At 42.7% G+C, this 23,165-nt stretch overlaps 1 protein-coding gene across 2 annotated transcripts in view; it reads right to left on the bottom strand.

The window, feature by feature from the left end:
- igsf21a (immunoglobin superfamily, member 21a) overlaps positions 1 to 23,165 on the bottom strand; it is a 419,808-nt gene that overhangs the window by 170,108 nt on the left and 226,535 nt on the right. For both annotated transcript variants that reach the window (XM_061892205.1, XM_061892206.1), the window contains exon 4: positions 11,406 to 11,524. In XM_061892205.1, the coding sequence (XP_061748189.1) occupies positions 11,406 to 11,524 (119 nt within the window). The remainder of the gene's footprint in view (positions 1 to 11,405; positions 11,525 to 23,165) is intronic.

Raw genomic sequence — 23,165 nt, 5'->3', positions numbered from 1 at the left:
CATAGTGGATCTAACATAGTAGTGTGAGAGTCCAGTCCATAGTGGATCTGACATAATAGTGAGAGTCCAGCCCATAGTGGATCTAACATAATAGTGAGAGTCCAGTCCATAGTGGATCTAACATAATAGTGAGAGTCCAGTCCATAGTGGATCTAACATAATAGTGAGAGTCCAGTCCATAGTGGGGCCAGCAGGAGATCATGTTGGGTGGAGTGAGGTCAGCAGCTCCAAGACGTCCCCAAAAGTAAGGATGCTAGAGGGGAATATATCCCCGGAGAATTGTAGCAGTCTTGCGAGCCCTTGAGGACTAGAGGGTGGGAGTACCTGGTCTGGATGACTCAAAACGGGCGAAGTGTTATGTAACCGAGTGCAAAAGTGAAGTGTGAGGCAAATGATATTATTTTAACGCTTTAATTTTCTCCTGACTCAAAGAACTTTACCTGGAAAAAGCCAAGTTGTAAGTTCCATTTACAGCAGTGTGGCTGGCACTGGGAGCAGGTTGGCAAAGTGTCTTGCTCAAGGACACGACGGCAGTGACTAGGACGGCGGCAGCGGGGACCGAATCTGGAACCCTCAAGTTGCTCTACCAGTTGAGCCATGCCGCCCCACAGTGATTGTTGATTGTCTTTATTTTTTAACATAATCCAAAGCGATTTAAAAAAATTGTCCATAACTGTATCATTTTAATTCAAGCATATATTCCTCCCTTATCTCTGCAGTTGATCAACCGACCTCTCAAAGTAATTACAAGATCTCGGGTTTGGGGGAACTTGCCTGTCTTGACGGAACACTTGTTGCTGGACATTCGGAGGACACTTGGCGACCTTTTCACTCGAGGACGTTGAATGAAGATAACAGGATATCTGCTGATTGGACTAAGTGTTGCTCTGCGTATCGAAAATGTGGAATGCGAGCAGAGCTGTGGGCATTTAGACTTTTGAGATTTTGGACAGTTTTGCAATCTTTGTCGACAACTTGGAGACGCCGGCTGCTCTGCTGGTGAAGTATGATGATTTGAGGACCGACATCGACAATTACGAGTGAAATTTTAAATGTATTCAAACATTACAATCTGGATTGTTTTCCCTGGCTGCCAGAGACTTGGCAAGGTGGCTACTTTGAGACTCCCCCAGAGGACAGTGCAGTGAAGACACAACAAACTCCTTCCCCGTCTCTCATGGACACACCTGTTGTTGTAGACTTTTTTTGGACTGACTGGCTTTGTTATCCCGTTTGCGAGCACCAGGGTCGCGGAACAAAAACACGCTGCAGGCTCACGAAAAATACATGCCACACACACGTAAGTACTCTGTGTGTGTGCGCTGCCAAACATGCTCCTCTGCTTGTAAAACCAGGAATGTCTCCGCCTGACGACGCCACGTCATGCTCGTTAAAGAAATATGGAGAACTGGTACTTTTCAAACAGAGTGTAGTATGGTTTTTAGTTCAATAGTACCGCGATGCTATATTAGCACCGGTATACTCTAGCCTTTAAATAGACTCCCTTTTTAGACCAGTTGATCTGCCGTTTCTTTTCTTTTTCTTCTATGTCCCACTCTCCTTGGTGGAGGGAGTCCGGTCCGATCCGGTGGCCATGTACTGCTCGCCTGTGTATCGGCTGGGGACATCTCTGCGCTGCTGATCAGCCTCCGCTTGGGATGGTTTCCTGCTGGCTCCGCTGTGAACGGGACTCTCGCTGCTGTGTTGGATCCGCTTTGGACTGGACTCTCGCGACTGTGTTGGATCCATTATGGATTGATCTTTCACAGTATCATGTTCTCATAGTCATCATTGTCACCGATGTCCCACTGGGTGTGAGTTTTCCTTGCCCTTATGTGGGCCTACCGAGGATGTCGTAGTGGTTTGTGCAGCCCTTTGAGACACTAGTGATTTAGGGCTATATAAGTAAACATTGATTGATTGATTGATATTGTGCAACCCTAGTACACAACGTTTGTGTCAACTTGAACGGGTTTGTGCTGAAAATGAGATGCGGTTGTACTTGAGCGATGGCAATAAAGAACATACTGTGCCATACCACGGCCTCCTTTAATCTGCATTACACAGGATTGTGTCATCGGGAGAGATTTTTCCTGCCATTTTCTTCAGTTTTTAGAAGAATATTTAGGACAGCCTTCCCTTTACGGCTGCACACATGGAAATGGGGCGCCATCCTCCCCCACATTAACTCTGGCCCCGGTTCGAAAGCAGCAGAATAGGAGCTGATGAGGATGATGCAAGCATCCGCCGCCTGTTTCTGGCTCTCTCCGTGAAATGAGTGGCGGCGCAAACAGGCTGACTGAAGAGGCGGTCTCAATGGAGCACGCCGTCGCCTCGCTGACGGCTGCTTGACGATAAACAGCCTTTTGACGACTTTCTGCCACAAATCACACAAGGTCGTTTTGGACGAAATGAAAGCAAGACAATCAGAGGCTGAAGACGTGGAACAAGACGTTGTTATCACACACAAAGATACACAGACCACCAATTCAGGAAAATCCTTGAGGAAGCTTTCCGAGCTGTTTACTTTTGCCTCACTCATCACTCCGGGGTCTAGCTCAAAGACAAACATTTAATAATTCATCCGCTCATTCTTCCCCCCGCCGTGAGGACCTGAGCCAGCATTTTTATTGCCGCTGTCACTTCCAGCAGTCATTTAAACTGAACGTCGGGAGCCGGGATGGAACAGACACGAGTGGGGGAGGGGGGGCTCCATATTAAAGAGACAAAATGACGCCGGCGGACGAGTGAACAATAAAACGAGGGCACATGGCTTGTAGCTACATCACCTTGTTGCAAACTGACAAGACTTGCCTCCTTTTGCACAGCGAACAGCACATGTCAACAATATCAGCGCCCTGTAGGACTGCAGAGAACACGGGAGAAGTGACAGACCAGTAGCGACTTAGTCCCGAACAATTCCCACAACCCGGAGAGAAGTCCGACTGAGGCCCCGGCTAAGGTTATCCAGGGTGAATCCCACCTAACCTTATCCTTGTCCACACACACACACACACACACACTGCCGACCTAGTACACGAGCGTGAACAAAAAAAATGCGTGCGTCTTAGTCACCTCTGACCTGAAGTGTATTCTTACCTTGGTCATTTTGGCTGCAAAGTGTTACTTGCTGGGGTACAATCCATTTTGAAGCTTACTTTGCACTGAACGTGTGCATGCGTTTGTTACGCCTCGTCTCGATTACTGTAACGTATTATTTTCGGGTCTGACCCATGTCTAGCATTAAAAGATTACAGTTGGTACAAAATGGGGCTGCTAGACTTTTGACAAGAACAAGAAAGTTTGATCACATTACGCCTGCACTGGCTTCCTGTGCACTTAAGATGTGACTTTAAGGTTTTACTACTTACGTATAAAATACTACACGGTCTAGCTCCATCCTATCTTGCCGATTGTATTGTACCATATGTCCCGGCAAGAAATCTGCGTTCAAAGGACTCCGGCTTATTAATGATTCCTAGAGCCCAAAAAAAGTCTGCGGGCTATAGAGCGTTTTCCGTTCGGGCTCCAGTACTCTGGAATGCCCTCCCGGTAACAGTTCGAGATGCTACCTCAGTAGAAGCATTTAAGTCTCATCTTAAAACTCATCTGTATACTCTAGCCTTTAAATAGACCTCCTTTTTAGACCAGTTGATCCGCCGCTTCTTTTCTTTCTCCTATGTCCCCCCCTCCCTTGTGGAGGGGGTCCGGTCCGATGACCATGGATGAAGTACTGACTGTCCAGAGTCGACTATTACCACAGTTCTCTTAACAGTAAACTCTGCCTGCCTCACCATCAGCAGCCGTTGGACTATTGTAGTCAATCACATCATACATCAATCATGTCTTCAATGGACTCCTGAAAGGTCAACTTTTTCCAACAATCTAGGATCTGGTCAGGACACTGTGCTTGTCGGTCCTACTTGACGGCCGCAACCACTTCATGGCTTCACAGTCGTTATGGAGTACACAACTAGACGTTGAGTAATCGCTCGACATACATCTCGGAGAATAACTGATAGTCTGCTCTGCCAGTCCAAATGCATTCTCTGTTTTCCCAAGTCCGCGGGAGGTAAGGTTAGGTATTAAAGGGGAACAGTATCACAATTTCAAAAGGGTTTAAAACAATAAAAATCAGTTCCCAGTGGCTTGTTGTATTTTTTGAAATTTTTTTCAAAATGTTTCCAGTCCCGGAATATCCCTAAATAAAGCTTTAAAGTGCCTTATTTTTGCTATCTTCGAAACCACTATCCATTTCCCTGTGACGTCATACAGGGCTGCCAATACAAACAACATGTCGGTTACCAGAGCAAGATATAGCGACATTAGCTCGGATTCAGACACGGATTTCAGCGGCTTAAGCGATTCAACAGATTACGCATGTATTGAAACAGATGGTCGGAGTATGGAGGCAGATAGCGAAAACGAAATTGAAGAAGAAATTGAAGCTATTGAGCGATAGCTATTGACGCTATTCGGCCATAGCGTGGGTGTACCTAATGAAGTGGCCCCTAGCATGGCTGCCTTATTAGCATCGCCGGTAAAATGTGCGGACCAAACGATCAGGACTTTCGCATCTTGTGACACTGGAGCAACTTAAATCCGTCGATTGGTAAGTGTTTGTTTCGCATTAAATGTGGGTATCTAGTTTCAAATGTACATACAGCTATCGTAAATAGCATGTTAGCATCGATTAGCGTAGCATGTTAGCATCGATTAGCTGGCAGTCATGCCGTGACCAAATATGTCTGATTAGCACATAAGTCAATAACATCAACAAAACTCACCTCTGTGATTTCGTTGACTTAATGGTTGCAAATGTATCTGCAGGTTATCCATACATCTCTGTGCTATGTCTGTCTTAGGCCACCTTTGGGTCGATTGGGGTTAACCACAACGGAAGACTCAGGAGAAGTGACAGACGAAGAACCCTAAAAGAAGTCTGACTGAGGCTTCCAAAACCGTGGCTCAACAATGCTACGTTGCCGTCTGCGATGTGTTGTATCCAAAATAGCTGCAATCGCGGGTTTCCTTCTTATAAGTTATTCATGTGTTATTTCCACAAGCATTTGTTTTGAAGCTGGCTGTGGCAGGGTCTTTCTGGCATAATTTCCTCTCCGGACTCAGTTTGTTAACAATCAATGAGTCCATACAGAGCTAAGAGCCAGAAAATTAAGAAATAGACGGCACTCTCACCCGTGTAAAAAAATTATCTACGGAGGGGAACCTTAAACGATGGTTTAGTGTGGCTGAAACGGGGCTTAGGTTTGTTTAATGAGTTACCCGGCTTAATGTAGACAGGGTCTGATGGGGGGTTGGGGGTAGGCCACCATTGGGTCAATTGGGGCTAACGTACTCTCCTTAATTCCCAGGAATAACCGCTCATCCTTCATACCTCATACGCAGCCTCGTCCGTAGCTCCAACGCCATTAATCCCGCCGATTTATAGACAAGCTGCAGAATATATGCAGCGCTTAATTAAAGTTGGGCATCAATTATTCAAACAAATCCTACTTTTATGGGATGAGCAGGTAATTAGCTTCTCTACACCTAAGCGCTCGTTTACACGAGGCTATAAATAACAATGTGTTCTCCGTCCTCAATTTTGGAAAAGTAAAACGGAGGCTTGAGATAACAACCCGGCGGGCCATCTGTTGCAGACGATAGACTAGAATCGAACCAGGGTTTTCAAGGTCAAACTCCAGCCAGAGGAGACAAATGACCTTTCCACGTCATCTTAGGGAAGGCTGCATATAGAAATCACTTTGGGTAATAACAAATAATGACCCAATCTCCAACACTGGCAAACGACATATTGATTTCTTTCACCCAGCAAAGCCTGAAATGACGACCTTAGCTTGATAAAGATGGATATGTCTCTGTCCTCACAATGAAATATATATTTGATGTGATTGGTGATGGGTCAGAACCCCCCACCCCGACATGATTGAATGACAATACAGTGAAATGTCATGTGACCGTCCACTCCAACACCATTGCACTGGAAACAGAAGCCTTCACAAGCAGCAGAGGTTCAGACCTTGAGACTTAAATATCAAAGCTTGCTTTCTTGTACACAAATGTTCCCAATTTTGGTGGACGAATGCTCATTTTGTTGCCACACCGCTCACCAATTGGGTGTTGATGCACGTACCTCCAGGACTGAGAATGCTATTGGATATTTAATTGGACACACAAACCAGGTCGAACCCACATAGAAAAACAAATTGTTTACTACGTGCAGATCAATAACCATTTGGCAGGTAATGAAAAAATGCCAGCGCAAAAGAAAGAAAATATACGTGCGAGATCATTTAGGTTTAGTGTGTGAGTTATTCAGAATAATCTTGGCCCTTCAGAGGAATGTATTCAATGTACAGTATGGTCACACTCATTAGTCCTTATGGTTTTACTGCTTGGTGTGATTCACTTCAAGCAACCCGCAGCCTCCCTGGAGCGTCTTCAAAAATGTAGGAACATGGAAAAAGATGGGGGGGGGAAATATGTTTTTAGTTTGATTATATTTTTTGTAAGAGGACAAACATGACACAAATTTTCCTAACTGTTAGAAATCCATCCATCCGTCCATTTTCTACCGCTTATTCCCTTTGGGGTCGTGGGGGCGCTGGAGCTTATCTCAGCTACAATTGGGCAGAAGGCGGTGTACACCCTGGACAAGTCGCCACCTCATCACAGGGCCAACACAGACAGACAGACAACATTCACACACTAGGGACCATTTAGTGTTGCCAATCAACCTATCCCCAGGTGCAGGTGGGAGGGGCCTACCCCCAGGTGCATGTCTTTGGAGGTGGGAGGGGCCTATCCCCAGGTGCATGTCTTTGGAGGTGGGAGGGGTCTATCCCCAAGTGCATGTCTTTGGAGGTGGGAGGGGCCTATCCCCAAGTGCATGTCTTTGGAGGTGGGAGGGGCCTATCCCCAGGTGCATGTCTTTGGAGGTGGGAGGAAGCCGGAGTACCTGGAGTAGAACCCACGCAGTCACGGGGAGAACATGCAAACTCCACACAGAAAGATCCCGAGCCCGGGATTGAACCCTGACCACTCAGGACCTTCGTATTGTGAGGCAAATGCACTAACCCCTCTTCCACCGTGCTGCCCTGTTAGAAATCCAACTGTTTGTATTAAACGTACTTCACTGATGAGAGTATTTGGCGAGCGCCGTTTTGTCCTACATATTTCCCTGAACTCACCGTCATTTATTAACATGTACAATTTTCTCCGACGCTGCCACAGAAAGACGTGTTTTATGCCACTCTTTCTTTGTCTCATTTTGTCAACCAAACGTTTTATGCTGTGCGTGACTGCACAAAGGTGAGCTTTGTTGATGTTATTGACTTGTTGGAGGAGTGCTAATCAGGCATATTTGTTTACTGCATGACTGTAAGCTAATCGAAGCTAACCTGTATGTACATATTACATCATCATGCCTGGTCTGCAGGTATATTTGACTTCACTTAATGTCCTCTACTTATGTCCTCCGTGTATTTGATTTATATTTGCATGTCTCATGACACATAATCTGTTTTTAATATTGGCTGCATGTCTGATAGTTGTTTGTGTGCCATGTTGTTACAGACCTCAGCAAACGTTACCCAGTTTTTAAAGATTGTAGTAAATCCATTAGAAGAAGACATCCTGCCGTTTGTTTGAACTTGGACACACACATCTATACCTTTGACCATTCTGAGACAGTCATTTGCTGGAGTTATCTCACCTTCTGAAAAGTTTTACTAATGATTTACAATTTTGTAAAAATGTGTAGAATGAATATTACATTTCAACTTTTCTGTCAACGAAGACTTGCGTCAGCCTGCGACAAAAGTAGTAGGCTAATATAGCTACTATAGACACTTACATCCTGTGTTGGCTTCATTATACTTCATTATATTACTGATATATTATATTATTGTAATATATTATATTTATATATAATATAAACAATATATGGGCAGCACGGTGTCAGAGGGGTTAGTGCATGTGCCTCACAATACAAAGGTCCTGAGTAGTCCTGGGATCAATCCTGGGGATCTTTTTGTGTGGAGTTTGCATGTTCTCCCCGTGACTGCGTGGGTTCTACTCCGGCTTCCTCCAACCTCCAAAGACATGCACGTGGGGATAGGCCCCTCCCACTTCCAAAGACATGCACCTGGGGATAGGCCCCTCCCACCTCCAAAGACATGCACCGGGGGGAAGGCCCCTCCCACCTCCAAAGACATGCACCAGGGGATAGGCCCCTCCCACCTCCAAAGACATGCACCTGGGGATAGGCCCCTCCCACCTCCAAAGACATGCACCTGGGGATAGGCCCCTCCCACCTGCACCTGGGGATAGGTTGATTGGCAACACTAAATGGTCCCTAGTGTGTGAATGTTGTCTGTCTGTCTGTGTTGGCCCTGCGATGAGGTGGCGATTTGTCCAGGGTGTACCCCGCCTTCCATCCGAAAGCAGCTGAGATAGGCTCCAGTGACCCCCCGCCACCCCAAAGGGGGACAAGCAGTGGAAAATGGATGGATGGAAGGACAGCATAAAAGAGGGTGGATCCACACATTTAAAAAAAAATAAACACATTTTATAACATAAAAAATAAAAATAAAAATATATGTATATATATATATATATATATATATATATTTTTTTTTTTTTTTTTTTTTTTGAGTATCTTGTGAGAACTGTGACTACACGAAGTGACCAAACGTGGTCATCAAGTGTTATGTGCTGGGAAGAGAGTCAACAACACTTCATCAGATCGACTTCTTCCTACTGCTTTTCAAACATGTCAACAGGACAAAATGGACATCGTGATGCATTATTTTGTAATTGTATGCATCTTCCAAATAAACTCAAACCATAACCAAAAGCATAATTATGTCACCGTTTTTTTCAAGTTGTTTTACTACATTCAGTACAGACCAAAAGTTTGGACACACCTTCTCCTCATTTTATGTTGATGACTATTTACATTGTAGATCGTCACATCAAAACTATGACTGAAGACGTTTTATATTCTAGTTTCTTCAAAATAGCCACCCTTTGCTCTGATTATGCTTTGCACACTCTTGGCATTCTCACCATGGGCTTCAAGAGGAAGTCACCTGAAATGCTTTTACACTTCACAGGCGTCGTGCTTTTGATGCGACGATGTAAATAGTCATGGAAGTAAAGAAAAGACGTTGGCACGAGAAGGCGAGACCACCGGTGAAGAGGAGGAGGCTCCTCCGGTCGTGCGAGGAGAAGAAGTCGCCGGTCAAACATTTGAGAAGAAAACAGAAGTTTGCAGGAGTGAAAGAGAGTCCCAGAGATAGCAAGAGTGCAGCGTTCTGCCTTTTTCAAAATTAGACTGTTGAATTTTTGTCAGAAGGATTCATTAATATTATCATTTTTATTTATGAAGCACTTTAAAACATTCCAATCCATTCTGTGTACTGCTTGCTATTAATTAAAGCGCCTCTCTCTCTCTCTCTCGCTTCCTTGGTTCCCCCCGCTCTCCTCAATCCTATTCAACTTGACACACTAATAGCTTCTGAATAATTCCCTTTCAGTTTAGACGGCAATTAGCACGATGCCAGAGGCCGTTGGTGTTCGTCTCCAGCAGTGTTAGAATTTAGGACCTCGCTGCCTTAGCTGTCCCTCCGCTGCATCATTCACTTATTCCCGCCCAAGACTCAAACCAGGAACCCCCCACTGAGCAGACTGCTAAAAGTATGGTGGCCAGCCATCCAAATGATGACAATCAGGTGTCCTAATCACAGGTGTGTCCAATCAAGCACTTAGGCATGGAGACTGTTTCTACAAACATTTGTGACAGAATGGGCCGCTCTCAGTGATTTCCAGCATGGAACTGTCATGTCAACAAATCCAGTCCTGAAATGTCCTCGCTCCTAAATATTCCAAAGTCTTTATTATCAGAAAAGGGAAGGTTTTGGGAACAACAGCAACTCAGCCACCCAGTGGTAGGCCAGGTAAAGTGACAGAGAGGTCAGCATAGTGCAAAGACTTTCTGCACAGTCACTTGCTACACAGCTCCAAACTTCATGTCACCTTCCAATTAGCCCACGTACAGTACGCAGAGAGCTTCATGGAATGGGTTTCTATGGCCGAGCAGCTGCATCTAAGCCATACATCACCAAGTCCAATGCAAAGTGTTGGATGCAGTGGTGTAAAGGACATCACCACTGGACTCTAGAGCAGTGGAGATGCTTTCTCTGGACTGATGTATCACACTTTTCCATCTGGCAATCTGATGGACCAGTCTGGGTTTGGAGGTTGCCAGGAGAACGCTACATTTTGGACTGCATTGTGCTGAGTGTAAAATTTGGTGGAGGAGGAATTATGGTGTGAAGTGAATTGTGAATTATATTTATATAGCACTTTTTCTCTTGTGACTCAAAGCGCTTTACATAGTGAAACCCAATATCAAAGTTACATTCAAACCAGTGTGGGTGGCACTGGGAGCAGGTGGGTAAAGTGTCTTGCCCAAGGACACAACGGCAGTGACTAGGATGGCAGAAGCGGGAATTGAACCTGCAACCCTCAAGTTGCTGGCACGGCCACTCTACCAATCGAGCTAAACCGCTCCTGGTTTTTATTTTCCAGGAATTGAACTTGGCCCCTTAGTTGCAGTGAAATGAACTTTTAACACTCCAGGATATCAAAACATTTTGGACAATTCCATGCTCCTGACCTTGTAGGAACAGTTTGGAGAGGGGCCCTTCCTCTTCCAACATGACTGTGCACCAGTGCACAAAGCAAGGTCCAGATGACAGAGTCTGGTGTGGATGAACTTGACTGGACTGCACAGAGTCCTGACCTGAACCCTATTGAACAGTTTTGGGATGAATTAGAACAGCGACTGAGAGCCAGGCCTTTGCCACCAACATCAGTGTGTGACCTCAGCAATGCACTTTAGGAAGAATGGTGGAATATTCCCATAAACACACTCTGCAACCTTGTGGACAGCCTTCCCAGAAGAGATGAAGCCTTAATAGCTGCAAAAGGTCATATTGAACCCTGTGGGTTGGCACTTCAAAGTCAAGTCAAGTGGCCAAATACTTTTGGCAATATAGTGTATTTTGCCACTGCTTTAGACAACTTGTGTCCAACAAAAAGCGGCGTACCAAAACAATGTTGGAGTTGACAAAAGCAACAAAAAAAACCTTGCATAGCCCCCTTGTTGCTACCTTGGCCTTGACCAAAGAACTACACACAGACATGTTGTTGCGTGTAGGACCCGAACTCTGACCATACAAATCTAAAAACTGACTTGTCTTTGTCTCCATTTACTGTAACTAATACTTCCGTCACACTTACCCAACACGTTGGCGTTAGCTAATTAGCATAACGTAGTCTGCAATGTTGTAGCCCAAAGATGAGAGGATGCTACTCACACATGACGGTGAGGAAAACATTCCCTGACGCCAGGACCACCTTCTCCCGTGTTGCCCGGTCGTAGATCCCCACGTGGCATTCGTAAGGTCCGTTGTCCGAGATGCGGACCTCTGGGAGCCTGCAGAACATTAAAGCAGTGACAGTTACTGACATGTTGACACCGTATGATGGTGGGGGATCCATGACAGTTATCCTGGGGGGGGGGGGGGGGGGTCCAGGGTCCGGGGTCAATAGTGACAAAAAAGCCTAAACATTGGGACAAAGTCGACTGGCGGATGACTGGAATTTCTGTCATATTGCTGAGAAGTTAGAGAGTTCCTCACAGGTGAAGGTGAAGTGGTGTCAATACTGATACCAATACTGATACCAATACTGATACCAATATTTTGGTACCGGTATCAAAATGTGTTTTGTTACCCTTTGGTACTTTTTGATACTTTTTTAAATAAAGAGGAACACAAAAAAATCCATTATTGGTCTTATTGTAACAAAAGAATCTTAGAGTGGATGAAACATGTTTATTTTTGCAAGTTTGTCCTCCAAAAAATGTTGAACGTACAAGACAACTTGTCTTTTAGTAGTAAGTAAACAAACAAAGTCTGCAGTAACATATTGTGTCATTTATACACCTATTATTTTATACACATTATAAAGGAGAAACTGTAATAAATTAATATTAATCCACTCGTCCATATATTGTTAATATCTGATTATTTTCTGTTTGAACATGTTCTATCTACACTTCTGTTCAAATGTAATGATCACTTATTCTTCTCTTCTTTGATACTTGACATTAGTTTTGGATGATACCACACATTTAAGTGGGTAAGTAGCTAGTATCATACATTGGTCATATTCAAAGTCCTCGTGTGTCCAGGGACATATTTCCTGAGTTTGTAAACATAATATTAATGTTTAAATTAAAAATGAAAGAAGATGTGATGCAAAAGAATATCACCATAATCATAGTAGTATTGATGAGATACGCTCCTGTACTTGGTATCATTACAGTGGATGTCAGGTGTAGATCCACCAATGCCGTTTGTTTACATTTTGACGCCGGTGAGCTACGGCGTGTAGTGAAGCATGTTAAGCTATTCTAGCTAGCTAGCCATGTCTTAAAGCTTCTTCCTGAGGGTGTTTCAGTGTTATAACTTCACCTTTATCTTGACTTTTTACACCAAAATGTGTCCATTCTCCCTTTTCTGTCCACACACTGTGTCTGCTTGTAAGTACTCAGTGTGTGCGCGCTGCCCAACATGCTCCTCTCCTCGTAAACCAGCAATGACAAGTTTTGTTCTTTTTAATTTGTCCTTTCTTAACTTTTTTCTACCTCTTGTTACTCTCGGGGTCTCCTAGCCGCTCAGGCAAATTGTATGGTCAAAAAAAGCATTTTCCCATCGATAATGAGACATCATCGCGGCATCGTACAGCAAGTGTGTGGTCTTTAGTCAATTAGTGTGTGAGGAATAATGAATATATATCAATCTGATACCACCAAGTAGTTCCAGGATCATACATTCGTCATATTCAAAGTCCTCATGTGTCCAGGGACATATTTACTGATTTTATAGACATAATAGATATTTTAAAAAAAACAAAAGAAGATGTTATGATGCCAAGAATATCAATGCAATCATAGTAGTATCGACTATACATATATATATATATATGTATATACATATATATATATATATGTATATACATATATATATATATATATATATATATATATATATATATATATATATATATATATATATATATATATATATATATATATATGTGGGTTCTTCTGAGGATGTCGTAGTGGTTTGTGCAGCCCTTTGAGACAGTGGTGATTTAGGGCTATATAAATACACATTGATTGATTGATTGATTGATATATATATATATATATATATATTGTTGATGTATATCAGGGGTCCCTAAACTTTTTGACTCGGGGGCCGCATTGGGTTAAAAGAAATTTGGCCGGGGCCGAGCTGTGTGTATATATATATATATATATATATATATATATATATATATAAGCAAGTATGCCTGATCGAAAACGCTCAAATGTAAACAAAAAAAAAAAAAAGGCTGCATTTTTCAAAAATGTGCTTTACATGATCTTTTCCACATATATGTTAGTGATCAGCAATATTACATGACGGTTACAACACTTTCAATGAAAACTCACAAATATGCACCTTACATTCAAACAGCTGGTTGTTAAAGGTGAACATTATCAGCAGACCTATGTAAGCGTCAATATATACCTTGATGTTGCAGAAAAATGACCATATATTTTTTTAACCGATTTCCGAACTCTAAATGGGTGAATTTTGGCGAATTAAACGCCTTTCTGTTTATCGCTCTCCTTGCGACGACGTCAGAACGATCGGTCGTCAACGCCATGTTTCCCTACCTCATCGAGTCAAATCAGCTCTGTTATTTTCCGTTTTTTCGACTGTTTCCCGTACCTTGGAGACATCATGCCTCGCCGGTGTGTTGTCGGAGAGTGTAACAACACCATCAGGGACAGATTCAAGTTGATTTACGTCAAATGTACATCGATTAGCACGGCATGCTAATCGATGCTAACATGCTATTTAGGCTAGCTGTGTGCATTATGCCTATTTGTAGCTATATTTACTTCTCGCCTTTCCCTCCACCCACATTTAATGCCAAACAAACACTTACCAATCGACAGATTTAAGTTGCTCCAGTGTCAAGGGATGCGAAAGTCCCTCGTTTGGTTTTTACCGGCGATGTTATGACAGAGATGGCACCGAGATGACAAGAATGTCTGGATATCCTGCGACACTCAAAGCAGATGCATTCCCAACGATAAAGTCAACCAAATCACAAAGGTGAATTTTGTTGTTATTGACTTATTGATCCAGGGTCCATGCGAAAGTCCTGATCGGTTGGTCTGCACATTTTACCGGCGCTGCTAACGCAGAATAGCGTTAACATGGCCGAATAGCATCAATAGCTATTCGCTCGATAGCTTCAATTTCTTCTTCAATTTCGGTTTTGCTATCTGTCTCCATACTCCAACCATCTGTTTCAAAACATGCTTAATCAGTTGTATCGCTTAAGCTGCTGAAATCTGAGTCTGAATCCAAGCTAATGTCGCTATATCTTGCTGTGCTACTCGCCATTGTTTGTATTGGAATCGCTACGTGACGTCACAGGGAAATAGACAGTGGCATCGCAAATAGCGAAAATCAAGCAATTTAAAGCGTTTTTTAGGGATATTCCGGGAGATGTAAAATTTTGAAAAAAACTTCGAAAAATAAAATAAGCCACTGGGAACTGATTTTTATTGGTTTTAAACCTTCTGAAATTGTGATAATACTCTCCTTTAAAGGTACTGTGCGTACAGTATAAACACGTTTTAGGGTGTAACATAAGACTAGACTGGCACATCCAGCTTCATTGCAATGACTACTTCCTGACTCTGTAGTCTATGGACTACTGCTGTGTTAAGTATTAGGATTGCATGCAAAGTCTAGTACATAATACTTGGAAATGAGAAATGTTTGAAGATTTCAAGATGCAACAACTGGACAACACAGTTATCATAACTTTATATATTGTATTAATAACAATTATTTCGCTATTACACAATTAATGTTTAGTAACACACAGAAAAAAAAAAAAAAACATGGTACTGTGAGTACTGGTATCTTTACCCAGGTACCAGGAATTGGTACTGTATCGGTTCAAATACAAACAGGTAGCGGCCCCTACAAGTGCATCAGTGATTAGGCCACCAGTCCACCTTGTCCACAATCTTAAGAAGACACGAGTCATCTAAAAGAACCGCGATAAGCGGGAAAAGGAAAAGCTTGAATAAACCAATGAACAAATGTTTGAAAAAGCAAAGTATATATTTAACAAAAAGAGTGAGCACCTCAAGACATTACGTGATATTGTCTGAACAGACATCCTCAAGGGATAAGCGTAAAATAGTCCTTCTATTTTTGCCATGGTGTAAAATGATGAGAATAGCATTGTGAAGCTCTCCGCAGGGTAGTTAATTGCCTTTGTCTAGGCTGGCGACACTCTACTAAGCGCTGATGTAGACCATTGCTTTGTTTTTACCCACAAAGCCATTTCTGCTGTCTTCAGTCCTGACTGCGGCATTCACAGCAAGACAAGAGTTGAGAAGAAAAACCGGACCTGACAAGCCTAGAGGGGAGGATTTGCTGCCGGCCAGAAGAAGGCTGAGGAGGCCACCAAGGAACCTCCGACCACAACGGGTTCAAGCAGGCGGGCAGGTGCGCTCCAAATTCCAACAGGAAAATGTGTCCAACAAAATCAGTACCTGAAGCGTTAAGTCCCTTGTTCAATTTTAACAGTGTAGATATGGCATTTTATAAATATATGATCAGATCCGGCGTCCTCTTTTTCAGCCAATTATTGATTAACTGCAGTTGGCATGCTGAATGTCCACCACAGTTGCCTGTGAATAGAATGTTCATTTCTCTACCATTAGCTGCTTCCAAAGGGGTTTCAAATAATTTGGCAGTACATCCAACCGGCCTTACAAATGTAGACCACGTGTGACAACACCAGCCCAGGACCTCCACATCTAGCAGGTGCACCTCCATGATTGTCTGAAACCAAGCACGCGGACACCTGCTGTAACAATCGGTTTGCACAAGGAAATCAATTTTGCAAAAACTGTGAGCAATTGTATCACGGAAGCTTATCTGTTAGATCTTTGAGTTCAACTCATTAAAAATGGGAAGTGTTGTCTTTATATTTGTGTTTATTTCCGGGGGTTGCACGATTCCTGCCGCCACTTGGGGAGCCTAAGTTCACTGAGACTCCCCCACAATTTGAACTGTTGTGTATTCAACATGAATAGCTGTGTGGACAAGGCAATGGAATACTGCGATACAAACTATGGACTGACTGGGGATGGGCACGGAATTTCAGTACGTTTTTTGGTACTGTCCGAAGTTTGTTTGTATCACATTCAAACAAGCGCTGCAATGTTTCCATAACTCTGTCCTTTTCAATCCTTTTCAATTTATATGTAATTGAATAGACTGCAATAAAGGTTTGGGAACTGAGGAGACACATTCTTGAAGTGGAATTATTTCCCATTCTTGCTTGATGTACAGCTTAAGTTGTTCAACAGTCTCCTGCCTCATATAGTCCACACATTTTCAATGTCAGGCCAGTCTAGTACCTGCACTCTTTTACTATGAAGCCACGCTGTTGTAACACCTGGCTTGGCATTGTCTTGCTGAAATAAGCACGGGCGTCCATGATGGCAACATATGTTGCTCCAAAAGCTGTATGTACCTTTCAGCATTAATGGTGCCTTCACAGATGTGTAAGTTAGTCATGTCTTGTTCACTAATACACCCCCATACCATCACCCATGTGTAAGTTACCCATGTCTTGTTCACTAATACACCCCCATACCATCACACATGTGTAAGTTAGTCATGTCTGTTCACTAATACACCCCCATACCATCACACATGTGTAAGTTAGTCATGTCTTGTTCACTAATACACCCCCATACCATCACACATGTGTAAGTTACCCATGTCTTGTTCACTAATACACCCCCATACCATCACACATGTGTAAGTTAGTCATGTCTTGTTCACTAATACACCCCCATACCATCACACATGTGTAAGTTAGTCATGTCTTGTTCACTAATACACCCCCATACCATCACACATGTGTAAGTTAGTCATGTCTTGTTCACTAATACACCCCCATACCATCACACATGTGTAAGTTAGTCATGTCTTGTTCACTAATACACCCCCATACCATCACACATGTGTAAGTTAGTCATGTCTTGTTCACTAATACACCCCCATACCATCACACATGTGTAAGTTAGTCATGTCTTGTTCACTAATACACCCCCATACCATCACACATGTGTAAGTTAGTCATGTCTTGTTCACTAATACACCCCCATACCATCACACATGTGTAAGTTAGTCATGTCTTGTTCACTAATACACCCCCATACCATCACACATGTGTAAGTTAGTCATGTCTTGTTCACTAATACACCCCCATACCATCACACATGTGTAAGTTAGTCATGTCTTGTTCACTAATACACCCCCATACCATCACACATGTGTAAGTTAGTCATGTCTTGTTCACTAATACACCCCCATACCATCACACATGTGTAAGTTAGTCATGTCTTGTTCACTAATACACCACCATACCATCACCCATGTGTAAGTTAGTCATGTCTTGTTCACTAATACACCCCCATACCATCACACATGTGTAAGTTACCCATGTCTTGTTCACTAATACACCCCCATACCATCACCCATGTGTAAGTTACCCATGTCTTGTTCACTAATACACCCCCATACCATCACCCATGTGTAAGTTACCCATGTCTTGTTCACTAATACACCCCCATACCATCACACATGTGTAAGTTAGTCATGTCTTGTTCACTAATACACCCCCATACCATCACCCATGTGTAAGTTACCCATGTCTTGTTCACTAATACACCCCCATACCATCACACATGTGTAAGTTAGTCATGTCTTGTTCACTAATACACCCCCATACCATCACACATGTGTAAGAAGGTCATGTCTTGTTCACTAATACACCCCCATACCATCACACATGTGTAAGTTACCCATGTCTTGTTCACTAATACACCCCCATACCATCACACATGTGTAAGTTAGTCATGTCTTGTTCACTAATACACCCCCATACCATCACACATGTGTAAGTTACCCATGTCTTGTTCACTAATACACCCCCATACCATCACACATGTGTAAGTTACCCATGTCTTGTTCACTAATACACCCCCATACCATCACACATGTGTAAGTTACCCATGTCTTGTTCACTAATACACCCCCATACCATCACACATGTGTAAGTTAGTCATGTCTTGTTCACTAATACACCCCCATACCATCACACATGTGTAAGTTAGTCATGTCTTGTTCACTAATACACCCCCATACCATCACACATGTGTAAGTTAGTCATGTCTTGTTCACTAATACACCCCCATACCATCACCCATGTGTAAGTTACCCATGTCTTGTTCACTAATACACCCCCATACCATCACACATGTGTAAGTTAGTCATGTCTTGTTCACTAATACACCCCCATACCATCACACATGTGTAAGTTAGTCTTGTCTTGTTCACTAATACACCCCCATACCATCACACATGTGTAAGTTAGTCATGTCTTGTTCACTAATACACCCCCATACCATCACACATGTGTAAGTTAGTCATGTCTTGTTCACTAATACACCCCCATGCCATCACCCATGTGTAAGTTACCCATGTCTTGTTCACTAATACACCCCCATACCATCACACATGTGTAAGTTACCCATGTCTTGTTCACTAATACACCCCCATACCATCACACATGTGTAAGTTACCCATGTCTTGTTCACTAATACACCCCCATACCATCACACATGTGTAAGTTACCCATGTCTTGTTCACTAATACACCCCCATACCATCACCCATGTGTAAGTTACCCATGTCTTGTTCACTAATACACCCCCATACCATCACACATGTGTAAGTTAGTCATGTCTTGTTCACTAATACACCCCCATACCATCACACATGTGTAAGTTAGTCTTGTCTTGTTCACTAATACACCCCCATACCATCACACATGTGTAAGTTACCCATGTCTTGTTCACTAATACACCCCCATACCATCACCCATGTGTAAGTTACCCATGTCTTGTTCACTAATACACCCCCATACCATCACACATGTGTAAGTTAGTCATGTCTTGTTCACTAATACACCCCCATACCATCACACATGTGTAAGTTAGTCATGTCTTGGGCACTAATACACCCCCATACCATCACACATGTGTAAGTTAGTCATGTCTTGTTCACTAATACACCCCCATACCATCACACATGTGTAAGTTAGTCATGTCTTGTTCACTAATACACCCCCATACCATCACACATGTGTAAGTTAGTCATGTCTTGTTCACTAATACACCCCCATACCATCACACATGTGTAAGTTAGTCATGTCTTGTTCACTAATACACCCCCATACCATCACACATGTGTAAGTTAGTCATGTCTTGTTCACTAATACACCCCCATACCATCACACATGTGTAAGTTAGTCATGTCTTGTTCACTAATACACCCCCATACCATCACACATGTGTAAGTTAGTCATGTCTTGTTCACTAATACACCCCCATACCATCACACATGTGTAAGTTAGTCATGTCTTGTTCACTAATACACCACCATACCATCACCCATGTGTAAGTTAGTCATGTCTTGTTCACTAATACACCCCCATACCATCACACATGTGTAAGTTACCCATGTCTTGTTCACTAATACACCCCCATACCATCACCCATGTGTAAGTTACCCATATCTTGTTCACTAATACACCCCCATACCATCACCCATGTGTAAGTTACCCATGTCTTGTTCACTAATACACCCCCATACCATCACACATGTGTAAGTTAGTCATGTCTTGTTCACTAATACACCCCCATACCATCACCCATGTGTAAGTTACCCATGTCTTGTTCACTAATACACCCCCATACCATCACACATGTGTAAGTTAGTCATGTCTTGTTCACTAATACACCCCCATACCATCACACATGTGTAAGAAGGTCATGTCTTGTTCACTAATACACCCCCATACCATCACACATGTGTAAGTTACCCATGTCTTGTTCACTAATACACCCCCATACCATCACACATGTGTAAGTTAGTCATGTCTTGTTCACTAATACACCCCCATACCATCACACATGTGTAAGTTACCCATGTCTTGTTCACTAATACACCCCCATACCATCACACATGTGTAAGTTACCCATGTCTTGTTCACTAATACACCCCCATACCATCACACATGTGTAAGTTACCCATGTCTTGTTCACTAATACACCCCCATACCATCACACATGTGTAAGTTAGTCATGTCTTGTTCACTAATACACCCCCATACCATCACACATGTGTAAGTTAGTCATGTCTTGTTCACTAATACACCCCCATACCATCACACATGTGTAAGTTAGTCATGTCTTGTTCACTAATACACCCCCATACCATCACCCATGTGTAAGTTACCCATGTCTTGTTCACTAATACACCCCCATACCATCACACATGTGTAAGTTAGTCATGTCTTGTTCACTAATACACCCCCATACCATCACACATGTGTAAGTTAGTCTTGTCTTGTTCACTAATACACCCCCATACCATCACACATGTGTAAGTTAGTCATGTCTTGTTCACTAATACACCCCCATACCATCACACATGTGTAAGTTAGTCATGTCTTGTTCACTAATACACCCCCATGCCATCACCCATGTGTAAGTTACCCATGTCTTGTTCACTAATACACCCCCATACCATCACACATGTGTAAGTTACCCATGTCTTGTTCACTAATACACCCCCATACCATCACACATGTGTAAGTTACCCATGTCTTGTTCACTAATACACCCCCATACCATCACACATGTGTAAGTTACCCATGTCTTGTTCACTAATACACCCCCATACCATCACCCATGTGTAAGTTACCCATGTCTTGTTCACTAATACACCCCCATACCATCACACATGTGTAAGTTAGTCATGTCTTGTTCACTAATACACCCCCATACCATCACACATGTGTAAGTTAGTCTTGTCTTGTTCACTAATACACCCCCATACCATCACACATGTGTAAGTTACCCATGTCTTGTTCACTAATACACCCCCATACCATCACCCATGTGTAAGTTACCCATGTCTTGTTCACTAATACACCCCCATACCATCACACATGTGTAAGTTAGTCATGTCTTGTTCACTAATACACCCCCATACCATCACACATGTGTAAGTTAGTCATGTCTTGGGCACTAATACACCCCCATACCATCACACATGTGTAAGTTAGTCATGTCTTGTTCACTAATACACCCCCATACCATCACACATGTGTAAGTTAGTCATGTCTTGTTCACTAATACACCCCCATACCATCACACATGTGTAAGTTAGTCATGTCTTGTTCACTAATACACCCCCATACCATCACACATGTGTAAGTTAGTCATGTCTTGTTCACTAATACACCCCCATACCATCACACATGTGTAAGTTAGTCATGTCTTGTTCACTAATACACCCCCATACCATCACACATGTGTAAGTTACCCATGTCTTGTTCACTAATACACCCCCATACCATCACACATGTGTAAGTTACCCATGTCTTGTTCACTAATACACCCCCATACCATCACACATGTGTAAGTTAGTCATGTCTTGTTCACTAATACACCCCCATACCATCACACATGTGTAAGTTAGTCATGTCTTGTTCACTAATACACCCCCATACCATCACACATGTGTAAGTTAGTCATGTCTTGTTCACTAATACACCCCCATACCATCACCCATGTGTAAGTTACCCATGTCTTGTTCACTAATACACCCCCATACCATCACACATGTGTAAGTTAGTCATGTCTTGTTCACTAATACACCCCCATACCATCACACATGTGTAAGTTAGTCTTGTCTTGTTCACTAATACACCCCCATACCATCACACATGTGTAAGTTAGTCATGTCTTGTTCACTAATACACCCCCATACCATCACACATGTGTAAGTTAGTCATGTCTTGTTCACTAATACACCCCCATGCCATCACCCATGTGTAAGTTACCCATGTCTTGTTCACTAATACACCCCCATACCATCACACATGTGTAAGTTACCCATGTCTTGTTCACTAATACACCCCCATACCATCACACATGTGTAAGTTACCCATGTCTTGTTCACTAATACACCCCCATACCATCACACATGTGTAAGTTACCCATGTCTTGTTCACTAATACACCCCCATACCATCACACATGTGTAAGTTACCCATGTCTTGTTCACTAATACACCCCCATACATCACACATGTGTAAGTTAGTCATGTCTTGTTCACTAATACACCCCCATACCATCACACATGTGTAAGTTAGTCATGTCTTGTTCACTAATACACCCCCATACCATCACACATGTGTAAGTTAGTCTTGTCTTGTTCACTAATACACCCCCATACCATCACACATGTGTAAGTTACCCATGTCTTGTTCACTAATACACCCCCATACCATCACCCATGTGTAAGTTACCCATGTCTTGTTCACTAATACACCCCCATACCATCACACATGTGTAAGTTAGTCATGTCTTGTTCACTAATACACCCCCATACCATCACACATGTGTAAGTTAGTCATGTCTTGTTCACTAATACACCCCCATACCATCACACATGTGTAAGTTAGTCATGTCTTGGGCACTAATACACCCCCATACCATCACACATGTGTAAGTTAGTCTTGTCTTGTTCACTAATACACCCCCATACCATCACACATGTGTAAGTTACCCATGTCTTGTTCACTAATACACCCCCATACCATCACCCATGTGTAAGTTACCCATGTCTTGTTCACTAATACACCCCCATACCATCACACATGTGTAAGTTAGTCATGTCTTGTTCACTAATACACCCCCATACCATCACACATGTGTAAGTTAGTCATGTCTTGTTCACTAATACACCCCCATACCATCACACATGTGTAAGTTAGTCATGTCTTGGGCACTAATACACCCCCATACCATCACACATGTGTAAGTTAGTCATGTCTTGTTCAC

This window comes from Nerophis ophidion, linkage group LG02 (genome assembly GCF_033978795.1).
Source record: "Nerophis ophidion isolate RoL-2023_Sa linkage group LG02, RoL_Noph_v1.0, whole genome shotgun sequence".
NCBI lineage: Eukaryota > Metazoa > Chordata > Actinopteri > Syngnathiformes > Syngnathidae > Nerophis > Nerophis ophidion.
Note: the sequence above shows the minus strand (reverse complement) of the source record. Positions and strands in the feature narration are given on the sequence as shown.